The 15,422-nt window shown below is 44.8% G+C and overlaps 1 protein-coding gene across 6 annotated transcripts in view; it reads left to right on the top strand.

The window, feature by feature from the left end:
* Window positions 1-325: 325 nt before the first annotated feature.
* Window positions 326-15,422, top strand: part of MEIS2 (Meis homeobox 2) — a 221,039-nt gene continuing 205,942 nt past the window's right edge. For 4 of the 6 annotated variants that reach the window (XM_054162121.1, XM_054162120.1, XM_054162118.1 and 1 more), the window contains exons 1-6: window positions 326-965; window positions 2,079-2,311; window positions 3,991-4,132; window positions 4,684-4,734; window positions 5,493-5,543; window positions 6,490-6,639. In XM_054162121.1, the coding sequence (XP_054018096.1) occupies window positions 954-965; window positions 2,079-2,311; window positions 3,991-4,132; window positions 4,684-4,734; window positions 5,493-5,543; window positions 6,490-6,639 (639 nt within the window). In that variant the 5' untranslated portion in view covers window positions 326-953. Of the gene's footprint in view, window positions 966-1,034; window positions 1,478-2,078; window positions 2,312-3,990; window positions 4,133-4,683; window positions 4,735-5,492; window positions 5,544-6,489; window positions 6,640-15,422 lie in introns of those variants that run through there. The other 2 variants (XM_054162119.1, XM_054162117.1) reach the window with 1 other exon arrangement.

Below are 15,422 nucleotides of genomic sequence, written 5' to 3'. Positions count from 1 at the left end.
GGGTTCCGTCACTTCATTCTCCCGCCGATCAGCGCCGCAAAACTGAGCCTCTTCTATAAGGCAGCCAGCAGCCAACCTGCCAACACTTACTGACACTCACTCATCCCGGAGAGCGAGGGAGAGCGGGAGACAAAATACCTGCCGGGAGAAGGAGGAGGAGGAGGAGGAGGAGGAGGAGGAGGAGGAGGAAAAAAAAAAAAAGAGGGGGAAAAAAAAAAAAAAAGGAGAGCGGGGGAAGTCCGGGCTTTGCAAACTGTTCCATTTTTCTTCGCATCTTTCCCCACCCCCCTTCACAGTACTTAAAAAAAAAAAACAACAAAAAACCAACCAACAACCAACCAACAAAAAAAAACCAAACAACCCTATAGCGATCCTAAAAGGCAAAACCCGAGCGCGGAGTTACTGGAAGAAGAAACCGGGGTTAAAAAGATTCCTCCTCTCTTCTTCATCATCATCAACCATCATTCATTCACTACCTTGACATTCCCTGGCTTTGATTGACAGCTGGAGTGGCAAAAAGCCATGAGACACGACAGTTTGGTTACATGTGGGTTGCTGACGGGCCGATCGTAACCTTCAGTTTGGGGGCTTGACAATTTTTTTTTTTAATTTTTTTTTTTTTTGGCGTAGAGAAAGAAAAAAGGAAAAAGAGAGAGAGAAAAGGAAAGAGAGAAACAGAGAGAGGAGGAAAAAAAAAAAAAGAAAAGAAGAAAACACAGAAACTCATCGTGGTTCTTGACTGTTTTTTGCTATATTATTGTTGTTGTTATTGTTGTTGTTGTTATTATTATTTGCCCATATTGGAGGACAGGAGAAGTCTATAAGTGGGTTGCAGAAAAAAAAAAAAGGAAAAAAAAAAAAAAAAGGAATCTTCTTCACTCTAAATCACTTTCTTTGCTGGACTGGGATATTAAATATACGACACATCCAGGAGTTTATTGGAGCGCAGACTGATGGCGCAAAGGGTAGGTTTAAATCTCCAACACTTACCTATATATAAATCCTCTCTTAAGAGGGGCCTGTCCGATTTGCTCTCCTCTGTTGCTGCTGCTGATGGCGGCCACTATTAAAAAATAGCAGCAAAAATTATTCACTAGCTTTTTGTGTGTGCGTGCGTGTGTGTGTGTGTGTGAGAGTGTCTCTCTCTCTCTCTGTGTCTCTCTCTGCAATTGTTCCACGCTTTTTTTCCCTCTCTAGCTTTCCCCCAGCAGCGCGATTTCCCTGCTCCCTGCCTGCTCAGCAGCACGGGTTTCACTGGGGAAACCTTGCTGCTGTTGCTGCTGCTGCTGCTGCCGCCGTTGCTGCCGCTGCCTAGGAAAGACTAAGAAATACATATGTGTGTCTGTGTATATACTAACGTATATATATGTATACACATATAGCTGCCTTTCTTTCCTTTTTTTTTCTGTTTTGTTTTGTTTGTTTGGTCTCTGGCTTTGGCAAGGACAAGGGGAATTGCTACTAAATAATGTTTCTGGTAACTTTCAGATTATTTCCCCCTTTATCTCCCTCCCCCACCCCGATGCACCCTACCTTTCCTCTCTCCTTCCCACTCTTGATTTATTTGTATAGTTGCTTTTGATTCTGCTCGTTTATCCATTTTAAATTTTTTGGTTTGTTGTTGTGTTGCCTTTTTTTTTTTTTTTTTTTGTTCTTCCTTTCCAATGCAGAGAGTTTCTCTCCTCTGTTTCCTTCCTTTTCATTCCTGTTTCCTTGTTAGGGTTTCTCCTGCCCGTGCTGAAGAGGACCATCTCCCCCCGCACACACAGCCAGGCACACAGGCTTACACACTTTCCCCCTTTACCTCTCCCCGCACCCCCACTCCTCCCTCAGCCTCTCCAGCCTCTGCTCCCGATCCCGGTCGATTTCATTTTGCACATTTCGCTCTCTGATGTGGCTGGTTCTTGTTTTGTTTTGCTCTGTTTGTGTCTGTCCGGGTGCTTTACTCTCTTCTGACTTTTGTTGTTGTTGTTTGTTTGGGTTTTTTATTCCTCTCTCTCTCTCTCTCTCTCTCTCTCTCTCTCTCTCTCTTCCTCTCTTTCTCTTTCTTTCTTCTCTTCCGGCCCGTTTTTTGACAGTACGATGAGCTGCCCCACTACGGCGGGATGGACGGAGTAGGGGTGCCGGCGTCCATGTACGGGGACCCCCACGCGCCCCGGCCGATCCCCCCGGTACACCACCTCAACCATGGGCCGCCGCTCCACGCCGGGCAGCACTACGGCGCCCACGCCCCGCACCCCAATGTCATGCCGGCCACCATGGGCTCCGCTGTCAACGACGCCCTGAAGCGGGACAAGGATGCGATCTACGGGTAGGTGCCGCCGGGCTGCCCGGCGCCATGGCCCGGCTCCGCAGCGCCGGTGCCCGCGGAGCGGCGAGGGCAGGAGCAGGGCGGGCGGCGGGGGCTCCCGCGGGGCCGCGGTGGCGGGCGGCGGCAGTGGCCAGCCGAGCCCCGGAGCGGGGCGGAGGGGGAGCCCCGGCGGGAAGGCGTCGGCCGGAGAACCCCCTGGAGCCCGCTCCGGAGGGAGACCCGAGCAATGGCACTGCCACTGCTGGCAATTTCGGAGCGAGTGCGATCACATCCTGGCTCCTAGCAGAGGTGCCAGCACCCACGGGAAACGGATCCTGGAAAACCAGAGCTCTCGGGGACAGAGGCTGAGCTGGGGGGAAGATGCCTTGTCTGTCTTTTTTTAATTATTTTTATTTTCCTCCTACCCCCAGACCCTCATCCCCCTCATCCCCCCGGTGGGGTTTTTTTTTGTCTTTCTCGGAAAGGCCCCGGTTAGGAGTTCAGACAGGAGAGGCGGCTGTCTCATCCACTGCTCTGGATTTTTAGTTGTAGAAGTGTTGTTGTGGTGTTCTCCTTCGTACCATAATAACGCTCTTCCAACACTGTAAATAAAGAGCTCTTCACAGCGCGGAAGGTAGGAAGAACTACAGAGGTTAGCTTCTCGGAAGCAGCTCTTCCTTGAGACTGAAGAAATAAATACGTTAGGGGCACCGAGATGAGTTTTCTATTTAGAAGAGAAAGAGCAGGAGGAAAAAGAAACCCGTGCCCGGCAAAACTCGAACCTGTGCCAGGGCATTGCTTGGGGGCAAGTGACACCGATTCCCTTCAGTGCCTTTTAGGAAAAATACTAAACGATCCTAAAAGGAGAGATAGTAACATCCATGACAGAGTGTGGGGCCTTGATCAGGCACGGAAGGGGAAAAGAGACAAATGCATGCGTACTACTTAGCACGCAGATAATTTTTTTTCTCCTGACTACACCAACTATGGGAAAATATTTCGCGAAGTGCTCCCTCCCTCCGCCCCCTCCCCAGCTCACTTATCTGGACAGCTGGTATTTTACTTGGGTGTGCTTCCTAAGCCAGGAAACTTCACCACATTTTTGTTAAGCGGGCCCCTTGAAAAAAAAAAAATAAAATTACGTATTAAGTAGTTTGCAGTTTGCTTCGCCGTGCCTCTCATTTTAGGTCATAGCTGGAGGGTACGGATGGGATCTTCCAGGTTTCGCGTTATTTTTAAGATGTGGCGAAAAGTGTAAGATTCCCAGCTGAGCTGCTGCCTGTGTGAGCGTGTTTGGTGCCTTGTGCGTTTGGAGGAGAGGTCACTTTTGTCCTCATCTGGGGGGACTGCATGGGGGATGTTGTTTCGGCACGGCAATTTCAAAAGCTAAAAAAAAAGAAAGAAAGAAAGAAAGAAAGAAAGAAAGAAAGAAAGAAAAGAAAGCCTTCCATCGCCAAACCCAGTATTTTTATTTCAAAATCTTGTTCTCCCCTGCTCTGCCCGAAGCGACACTGAGGCTGCCGAGCGTGCCTGGGTCCATGTGTCCCTGTTTGCATGTCCATGCATTAAAAAAAAAAAAAAAAAAAAAAGAAAGAAAAAAAGAAAGAAAGAAAGAAAAAAGAAATTACTTGTTGATTAGAGCTCTTCTTTCCCCCTCTCCCCCACCCCCTCCCCTCTCTTTGTGTGCCACTGCCCGGTAGGCACCCGTTGTTCCCCCTCTTAGCTCTGGTCTTTGAGAAGTGCGAGCTGGCGACCTGCACGCCCCGGGAGCCCGGCGTGGCCGGCGGGGACGTCTGCTCCTCCGACTCCTTCAACGAGGACATCGCCGTCTTCGCCAAACAGGTCCGGCACCGCTCCCCCGCCCCCGGCCCTTCCCAGTACTCTCGCCACCTCCTCAGGTTCTCGACCCACACGGCCAGGCGCTGGCAGGGGGCAGCCCCTCCTCACCTCCCCCCCTCCCCACCCCCCTCTTCCCCCGGTACCCCTTCTCCGGCCGCCGCGGGGGTGGGAAGGAGGGAGCGGCGTGGGTGAGGGCCTAGCCGGCCCTGGCCCTCCTCCGCCGGGAACCCCTCGGCGGGGCCGAGCCGAGACTCCTGGCCCTCGCCCTCCTGCATCGATGCAAGGGAAATGTAACTGTGGCCGAGCTTTAGATGCAAAGGGAGCAGGAGAAAAGGCAGGAGGTCAAAAAGAGAGGGCTTCTGTGACAAGGGCGGCCGGCTCAGCCCCGGGATGGCAGGAGCGGGGCAGCAGCTCCTCTTCATGGCACGGGTGACTCCGGGGAGGATTTCGGTCTGACCTGGACCGTCCGGTTTTGTCACGGGGGGTTCCCCCTTCGAGTGACTCGGCCTGAAGGGAGAGGCTGTGATTCACGCCGTTTTTCCTTCTTCTTGCAGGTCCGCGCTGAAAAACCACTTTTTTCTTCAAATCCAGAGTTGGACAATTTGGTAAGGCCCGCTCCCCGCCGCTGCACCCTTGCCCCTCCAGCCCTTTCCGCCCCACCGCCAGCTGCCTCAAGCGCCCTCCGCTGTCCGGGGCGGCCGGGAGCCGGCGACCGGGCCAGGCACCCAGGCTGCGCGGACAGCGGCGGGGAGAGCCGGGGAGGGGGGCAGCTGCAAAGCCACCGACAAGAGGCTTCAAAGAGCTGCGCTTTTAAAGTGCGACAGGGCGAACTCTCCAGCCCCAATGCATTGCAAAGCTGTGTTCGAAAGCTACGGGAGGCTAAAAGTGAAGGAAATAACTGCTTAAGAAGAGAGAGATGGAGATTTCTAACGTAATTCTTTTGCTAATGGGAACGATTTCAATATTCAAAGTGCCTAAATCCGCTTGTAAAGAAGATGCCAAACAATTCATCCTCTCCCCTTTCTCCTGAGGGCAGTAGGGGGGTGGGAGTGTGTGTTTGACTTCCCTGCGGACCTTCAGGGATGAGGGCCGGGGTCTTGAGAGGGAGCGAGGAAAGGGGAAGAGGTTTTCTCCAAGATTGCGGTAATAAAGCTCTAATCACCGCTCCTGGAATATATATGATAAAAATCAAGCCTTAAAGTTGATCAAAACTGTTCAAGCGTGACCAATGAGCTAAAATCCTGGATAATGACTGCTCGCCCTGACAACCCCCTTCTCCTCCTCGCCCACTCGGGCTCGCAGCTCTGCACAGCCCTCCTGCTCTTGTCTCCCACGTAACTCCTTCCTCAAAACTTTCTTGCAGATGATCCAAGCAATACAAGTACTAAGGTTTCACCTTTTGGAATTAGAAAAGGTAAGCGCCACGGAAGTGGGCGGGGGAGCAAGCCATTCCCTTCCTTCCCTGTCCCTGTCCTACTCCCTCCTCCCCCTCCCGCTCCCCCTTTGGACTGTTTGGGATGACTTGTAACCATGGCTGGAGGAGGCAGGGGAAACGCAGTGTGATACTGTAACCTGTGGCACCAGAGCATGTGACACCCGTCAGCTATGCCCAGCCCAGCATTTTTATTTATTTATTTGGTTTTAATTTTTTTTTTTCAGAGTAGTTTCAACCAAGTCATTACATTTATATATTATTAATCCCCTTCCATCGCTCTTACCCCTTCAGCCTCGATAGTAGCTCTTTCCCTGACTCGGAAATAACACGTTTAACAAAAAAGAGAAATGAAAGCACTCCTGCCTTTCTCCAGCTCTGGCAGGCACATTAACCCCAAGCAAACACTAAATGTTTGGAAGAGGCAGGGGGCCCTGCGCGGCGTGGGGAGGGGGCTGTGCTCGGAGTCCAGAGCGGCTCTTCCCACAGCCTCCGTGAGTAGCTTCGCTTTGCTGCTCCCGGGCCACTTAGACCTTTTTTTAGCCCCGGTTTAAACCGATCCCGTCCCCAGTGACTGGTTGTACCTGTCTGGGCTGTATATGCTCCAGAGATACCGCCTGGGTCCAGCTCCCAGTGCTCTGATGTTATCACCAAATCGGATTTTCCTCTGCACACCAGACAGCCCCACTATCTCTCTCTAACTTGTTGCTGCTGCAAGTCTCTAGAGAATAATATGTGCTGCAACAATTTCTCTATTGTTTCCTTGACTTCAACTATTGTGCCCCTTAATTAGAGTTACTTGTGGAGGAGATCAGAGAGTTGCTCTTGCTACCAAAAAAAAAAAAAAAAAAAGAAAGAAAAAAAAAAGTTAAAAAGTTGCAATCTGATATTTTGCCATTATCGATGTTCTTCTTGTTACTGTTTTCAGGTTCATGAATTGTGTGATAACTTCTGCCATCGGTACATTAGTTGTTTGAAAGGAAAAATGCCAATAGACCTCGTTATTGATGAAAGGGATGGCAGCTCCAAATCAGACCACGAAGAACTCTCAGGATCTTCCACAAATTTAGCCGATCACGTAAGTCCTGGTTTCTTTCTGGCACTTTAAAAGACTTTAACCTGCTTAGAGGACCTGTCCCCGAATTTATCCTCCTGCTGCTGTTGTCTTATCGTTGTTACTACTGTAAGCTCTCGCAAGCTCGGATCCCACCTTTCCACTTATTTCCCTCTCTCTTTGTGAAATTGTAGAGATGCAGGAGGTTCCTTCTATTTCCATCTGTAAAGCAGGGAGTTTGCAATGGATTGTAAATTTCCCTGTTCTGGGCGTCTTGGAGAGCTAGCAAACCGTTGGTTTGATGTGGGGCCCGCTGCTTTCTCTTCCTTTTTGCCAACTGTGTAATCAATGCAGCAATGTAAGGGAAACAGAGACAAGAAAGTTAGGGAGAAAGTTTGCTGATTTGCTCCCTCCCCTCCCCTCTCATGGGGATGACAAGTGATGAGAGTTATTGGCAATACTACACTGCATTAAAAAAAAAAAAAGAAAGGAAGAAAGAAAGAAGGGGGGGGGGGGGGGGGGAGGGAGGGTTATAGCACATTAGAGTTTCCAATGCTTGTGCTTTATAGCAACTTATTGTCAGAATATGGACTTATTGCCAAACGCCTGAAGCATCTTCATAATAAAAGACAGTAACCTTGATGAAGCAATTATTAACAATGTATTACAGAAAGCTGGAGAGAATGATGATTGAGTAACCGTAGGTTAGCGGTTGATTTTAACACTTTAGGAGTTGGTGAATTAGTGTCATGTGTGTAGGACTGAACGTTGGTGTGTGTGGTAAGGAGAATGCCTTTGTTTTTCCGGGTTTTGGAGCGGCTCTTGTGATCCTTCAAAAGATGCAGACGCGGAGAGGCTTCGGGATGTGAAGGGAAAGATTGCAGCTGGTACCGCAGAAGAGGGAAGGAATAGCTCTGGTTAAAAAGAGTGGGTGTGAACTCTATTTATTTATAGGAACGCATCCCTGGGGGGAAAAGGGGTTTACACAGTTTTAGATTCAATTGAACTCATAATCTAAATGATACAGTCTAATATTTTAGCGGTTGAAATATTAATTTAACACCCGGTGTGAAGTTAACCATGCTTGCTGCACAGGCGCCTGCCTTTATTTCCCAGTGTGTTAAGAGGAGTAGCTGTAAGCCCAGGGAGAATGAGCTTTCTAGGAGCTTTTGTTTCCTTTGAAAACATGTTGTTTGTGTGTGTGTATTTGATAATTACATCAGACCTGGACTGAAGCTGAATTGGGAGATAAAATAATCATAAATTCTCCTTAATGCCCCCCTTCTGGCACTGCTTAGCTACAGAGCCCGGGAAATATTTTTTGGACCCAAGCCTTAGCTTTCATTTTCTCATTTGTATTCGGTAAACATTGCAGGACAAGTTTTGGTTGTTTTGTGAGGGTTTGGTTTGTTGGGGTTTTTTTTGGGTGATATTTTACATTTTAAATCTATTATTTTGAAAGGGGATTAAATAATAATAATAATAATAATAATAATTCAAAAAGAAATGGATGCTCCCCAAAGTTTCTGTGCTTATCAGCTGTCTCACGCGTAGATAATAAACTCCACGAGGGATGACATAGTTTGGAAATTACTTATTTTCTGACATTGTATGACTCTAAAATTTGTGTCCATAGGTATTCTGGTAGAGTAGTGGAGAAGAAATTGAAGTCAGTGGCAATCTGAGAGATAGGCCGGGGGGAGGTCATTGTGGAAAATTCAGAACAGAGGGGAAAAAAGGAAAGAAAGAAAAAAAAAAGGGGGGAGGGGGGGAGAAAGTAAAAGTCCATGTTTCTCCAGCACAGTTTCTTTACAAGAGTGTGTTTCAAGTGGAAGTGTAGAAATGGAGCATGCTTGTGTTTATATTGAAGAGATTAGATAAACTAGCCTGTTTAGGGTTCTGGCAGATGGCGAATGCTCAAGCCAATTTGCTGTGCTCCATTATAATATTTAAATTCACACACAATGATAGGACAAGGGTGGGGGGGGGTGGGTGGGTTAGCATTTTGATAATTTGATAACTATTATCTTCCCTAAGAAGAATCTCCTCTTGGTTTTGTGCCCCCACCTTCCCCCCACCCCCAAAAAAAACCCAACCAAAAAAAAACCCCCAACAACCCAAAACCCAACCACCAAACCCAACCCAAACTCAAATAAATATGACAACCCATTTATCTTGCACCCGTTAGGGTTTACCACTTCATTGGGTATTATAATTTAAAGCCTTTTATTTCCTGGAGATTTGAGCTATAACATTTTTACTTTAGCCCCCTGCTATTTGTTTTGAAAGGAAGCAATAATTTGTGCAACCAGAACACCAACTGGGAAATGAAGAGTTGTATCACATAGTTACATTTTATTCATGCGTTTTGGGAAATGTGTCTCCTTATTGGATTTTTATTTATTTATTTATTTATTTATTTATTTATTTATTTATTTATTTAATATTAGCCTCTTTCCCCAACAAAACTTTCACACTCTCTTATAGCTCAGCCAAACTACTCTGTGTGTGTGTGTCTGTGCACACACATCTATCATTGCACTGTGCAAAAAGTTCCAACAGGAAGTATCACAGGATCATAGAATCTGCTTTAATTCATAACGAAGGAAAAGCTTTATATATATATATATATATATATATACAAAAACATAGCTAATACAAACATGCAGGAGTATCAACAACCACCCTCAGCTCTCATTTGTGAGCCTCTACCTGCAAATGGAGTAGTTCAAGTATGCAAATCCATCCAATTTGACTCTCCAGGTTTATTTTTTTTTCATTTGCTTTGATATGCATATTTAATACGTAGCCTCGGGCTAGATCTCATTTGGTGAAAGTTGGTGCAGGGGTGATGATGAGCCACTTCAGAAGGACAGAGACAGCATGTTGTTTCCTCTGTTTTATGTACTGGCCCGCTATTCTGATCCGTGGGTTTTTCCCCTCATGGTTTTATTTGCACATGAAATACTAGGAGCCGTTTCAACTGATTGGCTATGAATAATGATAGCCCCAAAAAAGAAGTGTAGGTTAATTTGTTGGGTGCCAGGGTTTCTCTTGTGGAGGTGGCAGTTTGTGACAGCTGTTTGACACCCTCCTCCTCCCCCCTCCCCCCAAAAAAATAAATCCATATACCTCTGGTCAATTCCAGTGGTATCAAGCTAGGCTTTGTGTGTTTTAATGTGAATGTGAAGGGTGGCTGAGGTGACAGTGGCGGTGCTGAACTAGGAACTAAGACAGCTCTCACTTTTCTCCCTTTGCTAGACCTGGAAACAGGCGTAAAGGAAAGTAACAGAAAAGAACTGCAGGATTAGCCAATATTTACCATAAGACTTTAAACGGGGTACTCAAATAGTACAAGCTTCCCCTTTTCAAATTCTACTGCTCTACTATTTATATAACTTAATTGGAAACCAAAAGCAAAATCAACAAAGGAATGAACTCTTCAAGAGATATACCTGTGCTTGAGAAAGGAGACAGCTGTAAGCAGTTGTGCTCTTATGTGTTGGGTAATAAATGTGTTTATCGAATTTTATTTTAGTGCTCTATTAACTGTTATGTAATATAGTAAGTGTAAAGGGTCCAGGGACTTGGGAGATCAAATAGTGCAGAGCTGGCCACAAGAAGCTGAAACTTTTGTTATTACTCTGCTGTGTTTAGTAAATATAACAGCCCATAATTAGTGTTTGAATTTTTAACACCCTCATATTTTTTTATTGCTCTGAGGTATTAGCTGTAGATGGGAGGAAGGTAATTACAGCTATGCCCTGGCTGAACCAGTTAATCAGTTAAGGAAAGAAAAACAACCCAAACCCAAAAGAAAAAAAGAAAGAAAAGAGGAAAGAAACCTTTCCAGCTGCAGTTCAAGTTGAGTTTCCCAGCACAGACAATTTATTATCGTTCAATATAAACATTCTGGGCCCTATCCTGCATTCTGTGTTCTGCTGAGATGGTAAAAAAAAAATAAAATCAATCTGTTGATACATTTTTTTTCCTTTTTCTTGTCAAGCTACTCAAACCTTAAAAATGCAATGCTGCAAAACTGGGAGATTTGAAACTTTTTTGAGCATGTGATAACGTTTTATACTTTAATGAGATATATGTATATATAGATATTAGTACCTGGCTTCACCTGGTGCTGCGCAGTCCTTCCCTTAGCACAAAACCTACTTTGAAGCCTAGTAATTCTCCCACAGAAATTTATGGTTCCCCTTCTGCTGGTTTTCATGGGAGCAGGATCAGGGCCTCACTCTTCTTGCTATCTGCTTGTGTGCTGCAGTCAATTTGCAGCTGAAAGGTAACAACATACAGATCATCATTTATAAAATGGGATTCAAAATGGGTAGAAATATACATAGGTCTCTTCTTTTTCTTTTTCTTTCTTTTTTTTTTTTTCCCCTCCCTAGGACTGCTGACAGATTAGAAATCCAATGCCCTAGCTGTAGAAGAGAAACACTGATCTGAATATGAAACCTTTCCGCTCTCAAATGGGGAGAGAACTTTTATTTTGTACTTTTGGGGCATGCAGGCATTTTACATTTCTTTAATATTTCCTCTTGGAGACCAGTCTGGGCAGATCCCTGACATCTTGCAGATGCAGAAGGGAAAAAAACCAAAGAAGTAAAAATAGGGTAATAGATATCTGTTCCAGTTATACAATTAAACCTTTAGGTGAGATTGCACTGACTAACAAGGAAGTAATCGGAGGCCTGATGCTGCAGCCTCCAGGTACCCCACGCTCTGATGGACTTCGGTGGGAATTTTGAGTATGCCAGGATCAGACCCCCAGAGGTGCCAATTCTCTTTGCAGCATGTCAGGAGGGAAACTAAATAGCAAACTGCAACAATAGCAAAGCAAACTCCCCCCCCCCCCCCCCCCCCCCCCCCCCTTTAACAGTCACATTTCTTAGCGGGTGGCTTTTAGACTTAGGACGCTGTGGTAGGCCCTGTGCTTTCTAAAGGCCAAGCAGCATCCTGAGATGGTAGGGAATGTTGTGTGTCTCCTCTTCTTGATGGGCCAAGGTGCTCTGCAGCCAAAGGTTATCTACAGCTGGAATCTGAGTGTTTTGATTTTCAGCTAGGTTCTCTCAAACCGAACTGATAAGGTATTCCACTGCCTGCTTGGCGGCGGTGTTCCCGCTTTGGTTTGAGTTGTCTATCAAGTCTAGGCAAAGCGTAGCCACGCTGAACGACGTAGAAGGACAATTAAAACCCCAACAAAACTGGGATTTTTGCAAGTCTCAGTTCCTTGCTGACAGGTATATTGCACGACTGATTTCAATCTTAATTGGGAAGTACAAAGCGTGCGGCTTTTCAGAAGGCTGCCGCGTTCTAGAAGTGTCAGAAATTCCTCCTGATGCTTTCCTCAGATGCAAAAAATAATCAAGAGACAAGGATTAAAACTCGTGCATGCACACACAAATATCTGCTAGAAGGCAATGCCTCGTGTTTTGGTTGAATTGTGCCATTGGGATACAAAAAACCATGATCATATTAAACATGCATCTGTAAGAAAACAGACATTGGTCGTATCAGGAGTAGCCTTTTTTCTTCTATCAAACATGCACATGATGGCAAATTAGAGTTTTTCATGGCTCATTTACTTATTGAAAGTTTCTTTACACAGTAAGTTTGTTATCACTGGACTCCACAGCAGCCTTTAAGATACCATCCTGAACTTTACACACACAAAACGCAGGCAGACACGGAGGCACACAGAAATACAGTTGCATTTATGTGCATGGGTTGCTGTATGCACCACGTCTTTTGATATCCACTGATATCCTAGATGCAGATTTTTGTGGCATCAGTCACATCAGGTGCTCCTCTGTGTTTACAGGTGTTCCTTGTAAGAATAAGGGGAGCAGGATTTGGCTTGTATTTGGGAGGGAAAATGTCATCCGTATCAGTAGTTCAGTTTTGTGCTTGCAGAATCAGTTTACTAGAGTAACCTCCAGACCTTGGAATCCAACCATCTTCATGAAGAACGAGCCCTATAGCTCCTGTAGTTTCTTTTATTTGTTCCTGTGAAACCAGAGGTTTTGTCCATCCCACCTGATAAAATGTAAGGGCCTGATCCTGTCACTGCCGTATACTTAAAACTTTGGTTAACATCCATAAGACAAATCCTGCCCAACTTACTCACAGGGGTGTTATCAGCTGGCCTGATTGATTTTACTTCCCCGTTATAAATAAGAAGCAAATTCCTTATGGCTAATTGAGTCTTTAATATCACCATAAAAAAAAAAAAGAGCAGGGTGAGATCAGAATCAGCCCTAGTGGGACTGTAGACACTGATAAAAAACCCAAACCAAACCAAACCAAACAGCCAGGCTTTGCTTAGTGGAAATTCTGGGCATACAAAGTAAGAACTACAAGTTAACAGAAGGTTATCCTTTATCAGATTCCTGTAATGACATCTCTCCTCAAGAAATTCTGTAGCGGTTAAAAACTCTTCCAAGACTCAGCCAGATTTGCAGCATCGACAAAACAGTAACACCTCAGATTTGCTTTGTGCACCAGGAGACTCTTGTCCTTTCTGTTGCTCTTTTCTAGATTTAGCAAAAAAAAAAATTTCACTGGTGGTGCTAAATCAATTTTTATTTTTTTTTTTTGCTTAACTTTCAAGGGAAAAAACCCCAGCAAAATTGTGTTTTCAGGGGAAGGCTGTGTGTGTAAATGAGAAACAGTGGATAGCAGTGGAGTGATCTCCTGTGGCCCTGCTAGTACAAGCTTTCCCCATATTGTCTCCTGCTTTTATATTAATTACAACTTGCATTATCAGCTGTGAGTCTGTAGCCCAGCAAATAGAAAATACTGCCCCTGGAGACCTTGCTTCTTGTATCTATTTTCCATCTCCTTCTATTGTGCTCTGCTCAGTATTCGCTGCTTTTCTCCTGGTAACACTGCTCTTTAACACAATTAAGTAAGAGCAAGAGGAGCACCATATTTGACTCCCAATTATTAAAAGTCCTGGGAATAGGTACATGTGGGCTGTCTACCTTCTGTGGTATTCTGGCATTAGTTCAGGTCATATGTGTGTGAACCTTTTAGAGCACACACACGTACACAGAACGCGACTGCATTTGGGCAGGACTCATCCGCGCTCCTCAACGTGTTCCTGGGAAGCGCAGCAGTAAGCTTGTGAGAAGATATAAGAAGCAATGAGAACAGTTTGTGTAATTTACCTAAAGCTATCTGATTATCTGGGGTTTTGTGTTGATTGAAGGGAGTTTTGTTGGTTTTATTTGTTGTTTTTTGTTTGTTTGTTAGCTTAATATAAATTTAATTGAAATTAACAGAAATATCACAATTTATGTTAGTGAGGTTTAGGTCAGGATCTCTTTAGGTACCTAAATTATACTGGTAAGGTGTTTCCAGTGAAGGACATGTTAGATGGTCCCCATTGTTTTTTTGGTGAAGACATACATGAAATAACTACTTATGGTTAGGCATTTGGCCAAGAAGTTTTTCTTGAGAGATGCAAAGTTGGAAACAGTTTAGGAGAGAAAAAGAGAAGTTCACTGACACATACAGTGGTCTTAGCCCAAAGCAAAAGAATGTTGCCTTTTTATCAGGCTGTAAACTCCACCTCTAGATTTACTTGTCATCTTTTTATGTTATTAAAGCCCAGCTATTTCCTTCCTTTTCTAAATTCCTCCACCCCTCTACCGTCTCATCTTGCAAATATCTCCTCTTATCATTTTTTATTTCAATGAAATTCTGCCAAACTGCTTCCTCAAGAAAACTGTGCCACAAGAAATACACTGAATTCCCAATCAACATTGAATCATTGACCATAGAATATGGTTTGCCTTTCTGACATGGGATCCTACAAACTGGGGTCAAGAAAACTCGGAGTGGTAAGAGGCAGAAAATGTTCTCATCTGTGGGAACTCTTACTCCGTGATCCTTTCCAAATCACGATGGTCTTGAAACGAAAAAGGCCGACCTAGCTTTTGAAATACTTTATGATAGGTTCTGGATGACATTTGCCTTAAAACATAGCTGAGGTGTTAGCAGTTAATTATTGTAATTTTCCTATGTGTGATAAGGAGCTCCAACAGCAGCCAGCTTAAGAGAGCCTGCAGTGCATAAAATTAACATAACTCACCATGTTCCCTGAAAAGTTGAGCCTAGGTGAACATGCTGCAATTATTACATTTTCTAAAAGAAGGTTGCAGCCTGATGTTGTTGGAGGGCTAAACTCATGCTATGCCATTGTTTCTTTCCTTTTTTCCGTGTCTTTCTCCTAGCTCTTTATCTGATTACCATCCGGCAAACAGCTGACGCTAAGAGGCTGCAGAGGGCTGAAGAGCTCCTGTCTGCTGTTTGCCTTCAGCTTGAAGCTATTTGAGTGGCTTCCTAACTCAGAGATAAAAAGAGAAGCTCATAGGCACAACTCTGTTTTAATCCAGGCTGTAAAGAAACTTGCTCAGGGTTTTTTTTTGCATTTTATTTCCATCTGTATTTTTTTGCTAACCTTATTTTTAGCCTTTTTTTGGGTTGTTTTTACATTTTTTTTAATAACATCTGGGCCACTTCATCTTTCAAGACTTCTCCTTTTTGTGTTTCATTCTACCTGCCTCTGTAAAATGATGGTAAAAAATATATATATTTTTTTTTAATTATCACAGAAAGATTCAGGTTGGAAAAGAGCCTCAGTATCACCAAATCCAACCCAGAACCCTACTCTACAAGGGTCACCCCTAAACCACAGCCCCAAGCATCACATCCAAACCACCTTGAAACACATCCAGGCTTGGGGTCTCCACTACCTCCCTGGGCAGCACATTCCAATGCCTGACCAC

This window comes from Dryobates pubescens, chromosome 5 (genome assembly GCF_014839835.1).
Source record: "Dryobates pubescens isolate bDryPub1 chromosome 5, bDryPub1.pri, whole genome shotgun sequence".
Classification (NCBI taxonomy): Eukaryota; Metazoa; Chordata; class Aves; order Piciformes; family Picidae; genus Dryobates; species Dryobates pubescens.
The sequence above is the reverse complement of the archived record's forward strand: the minus strand, read 5'-3'. Positions and strand labels throughout refer to the sequence as shown.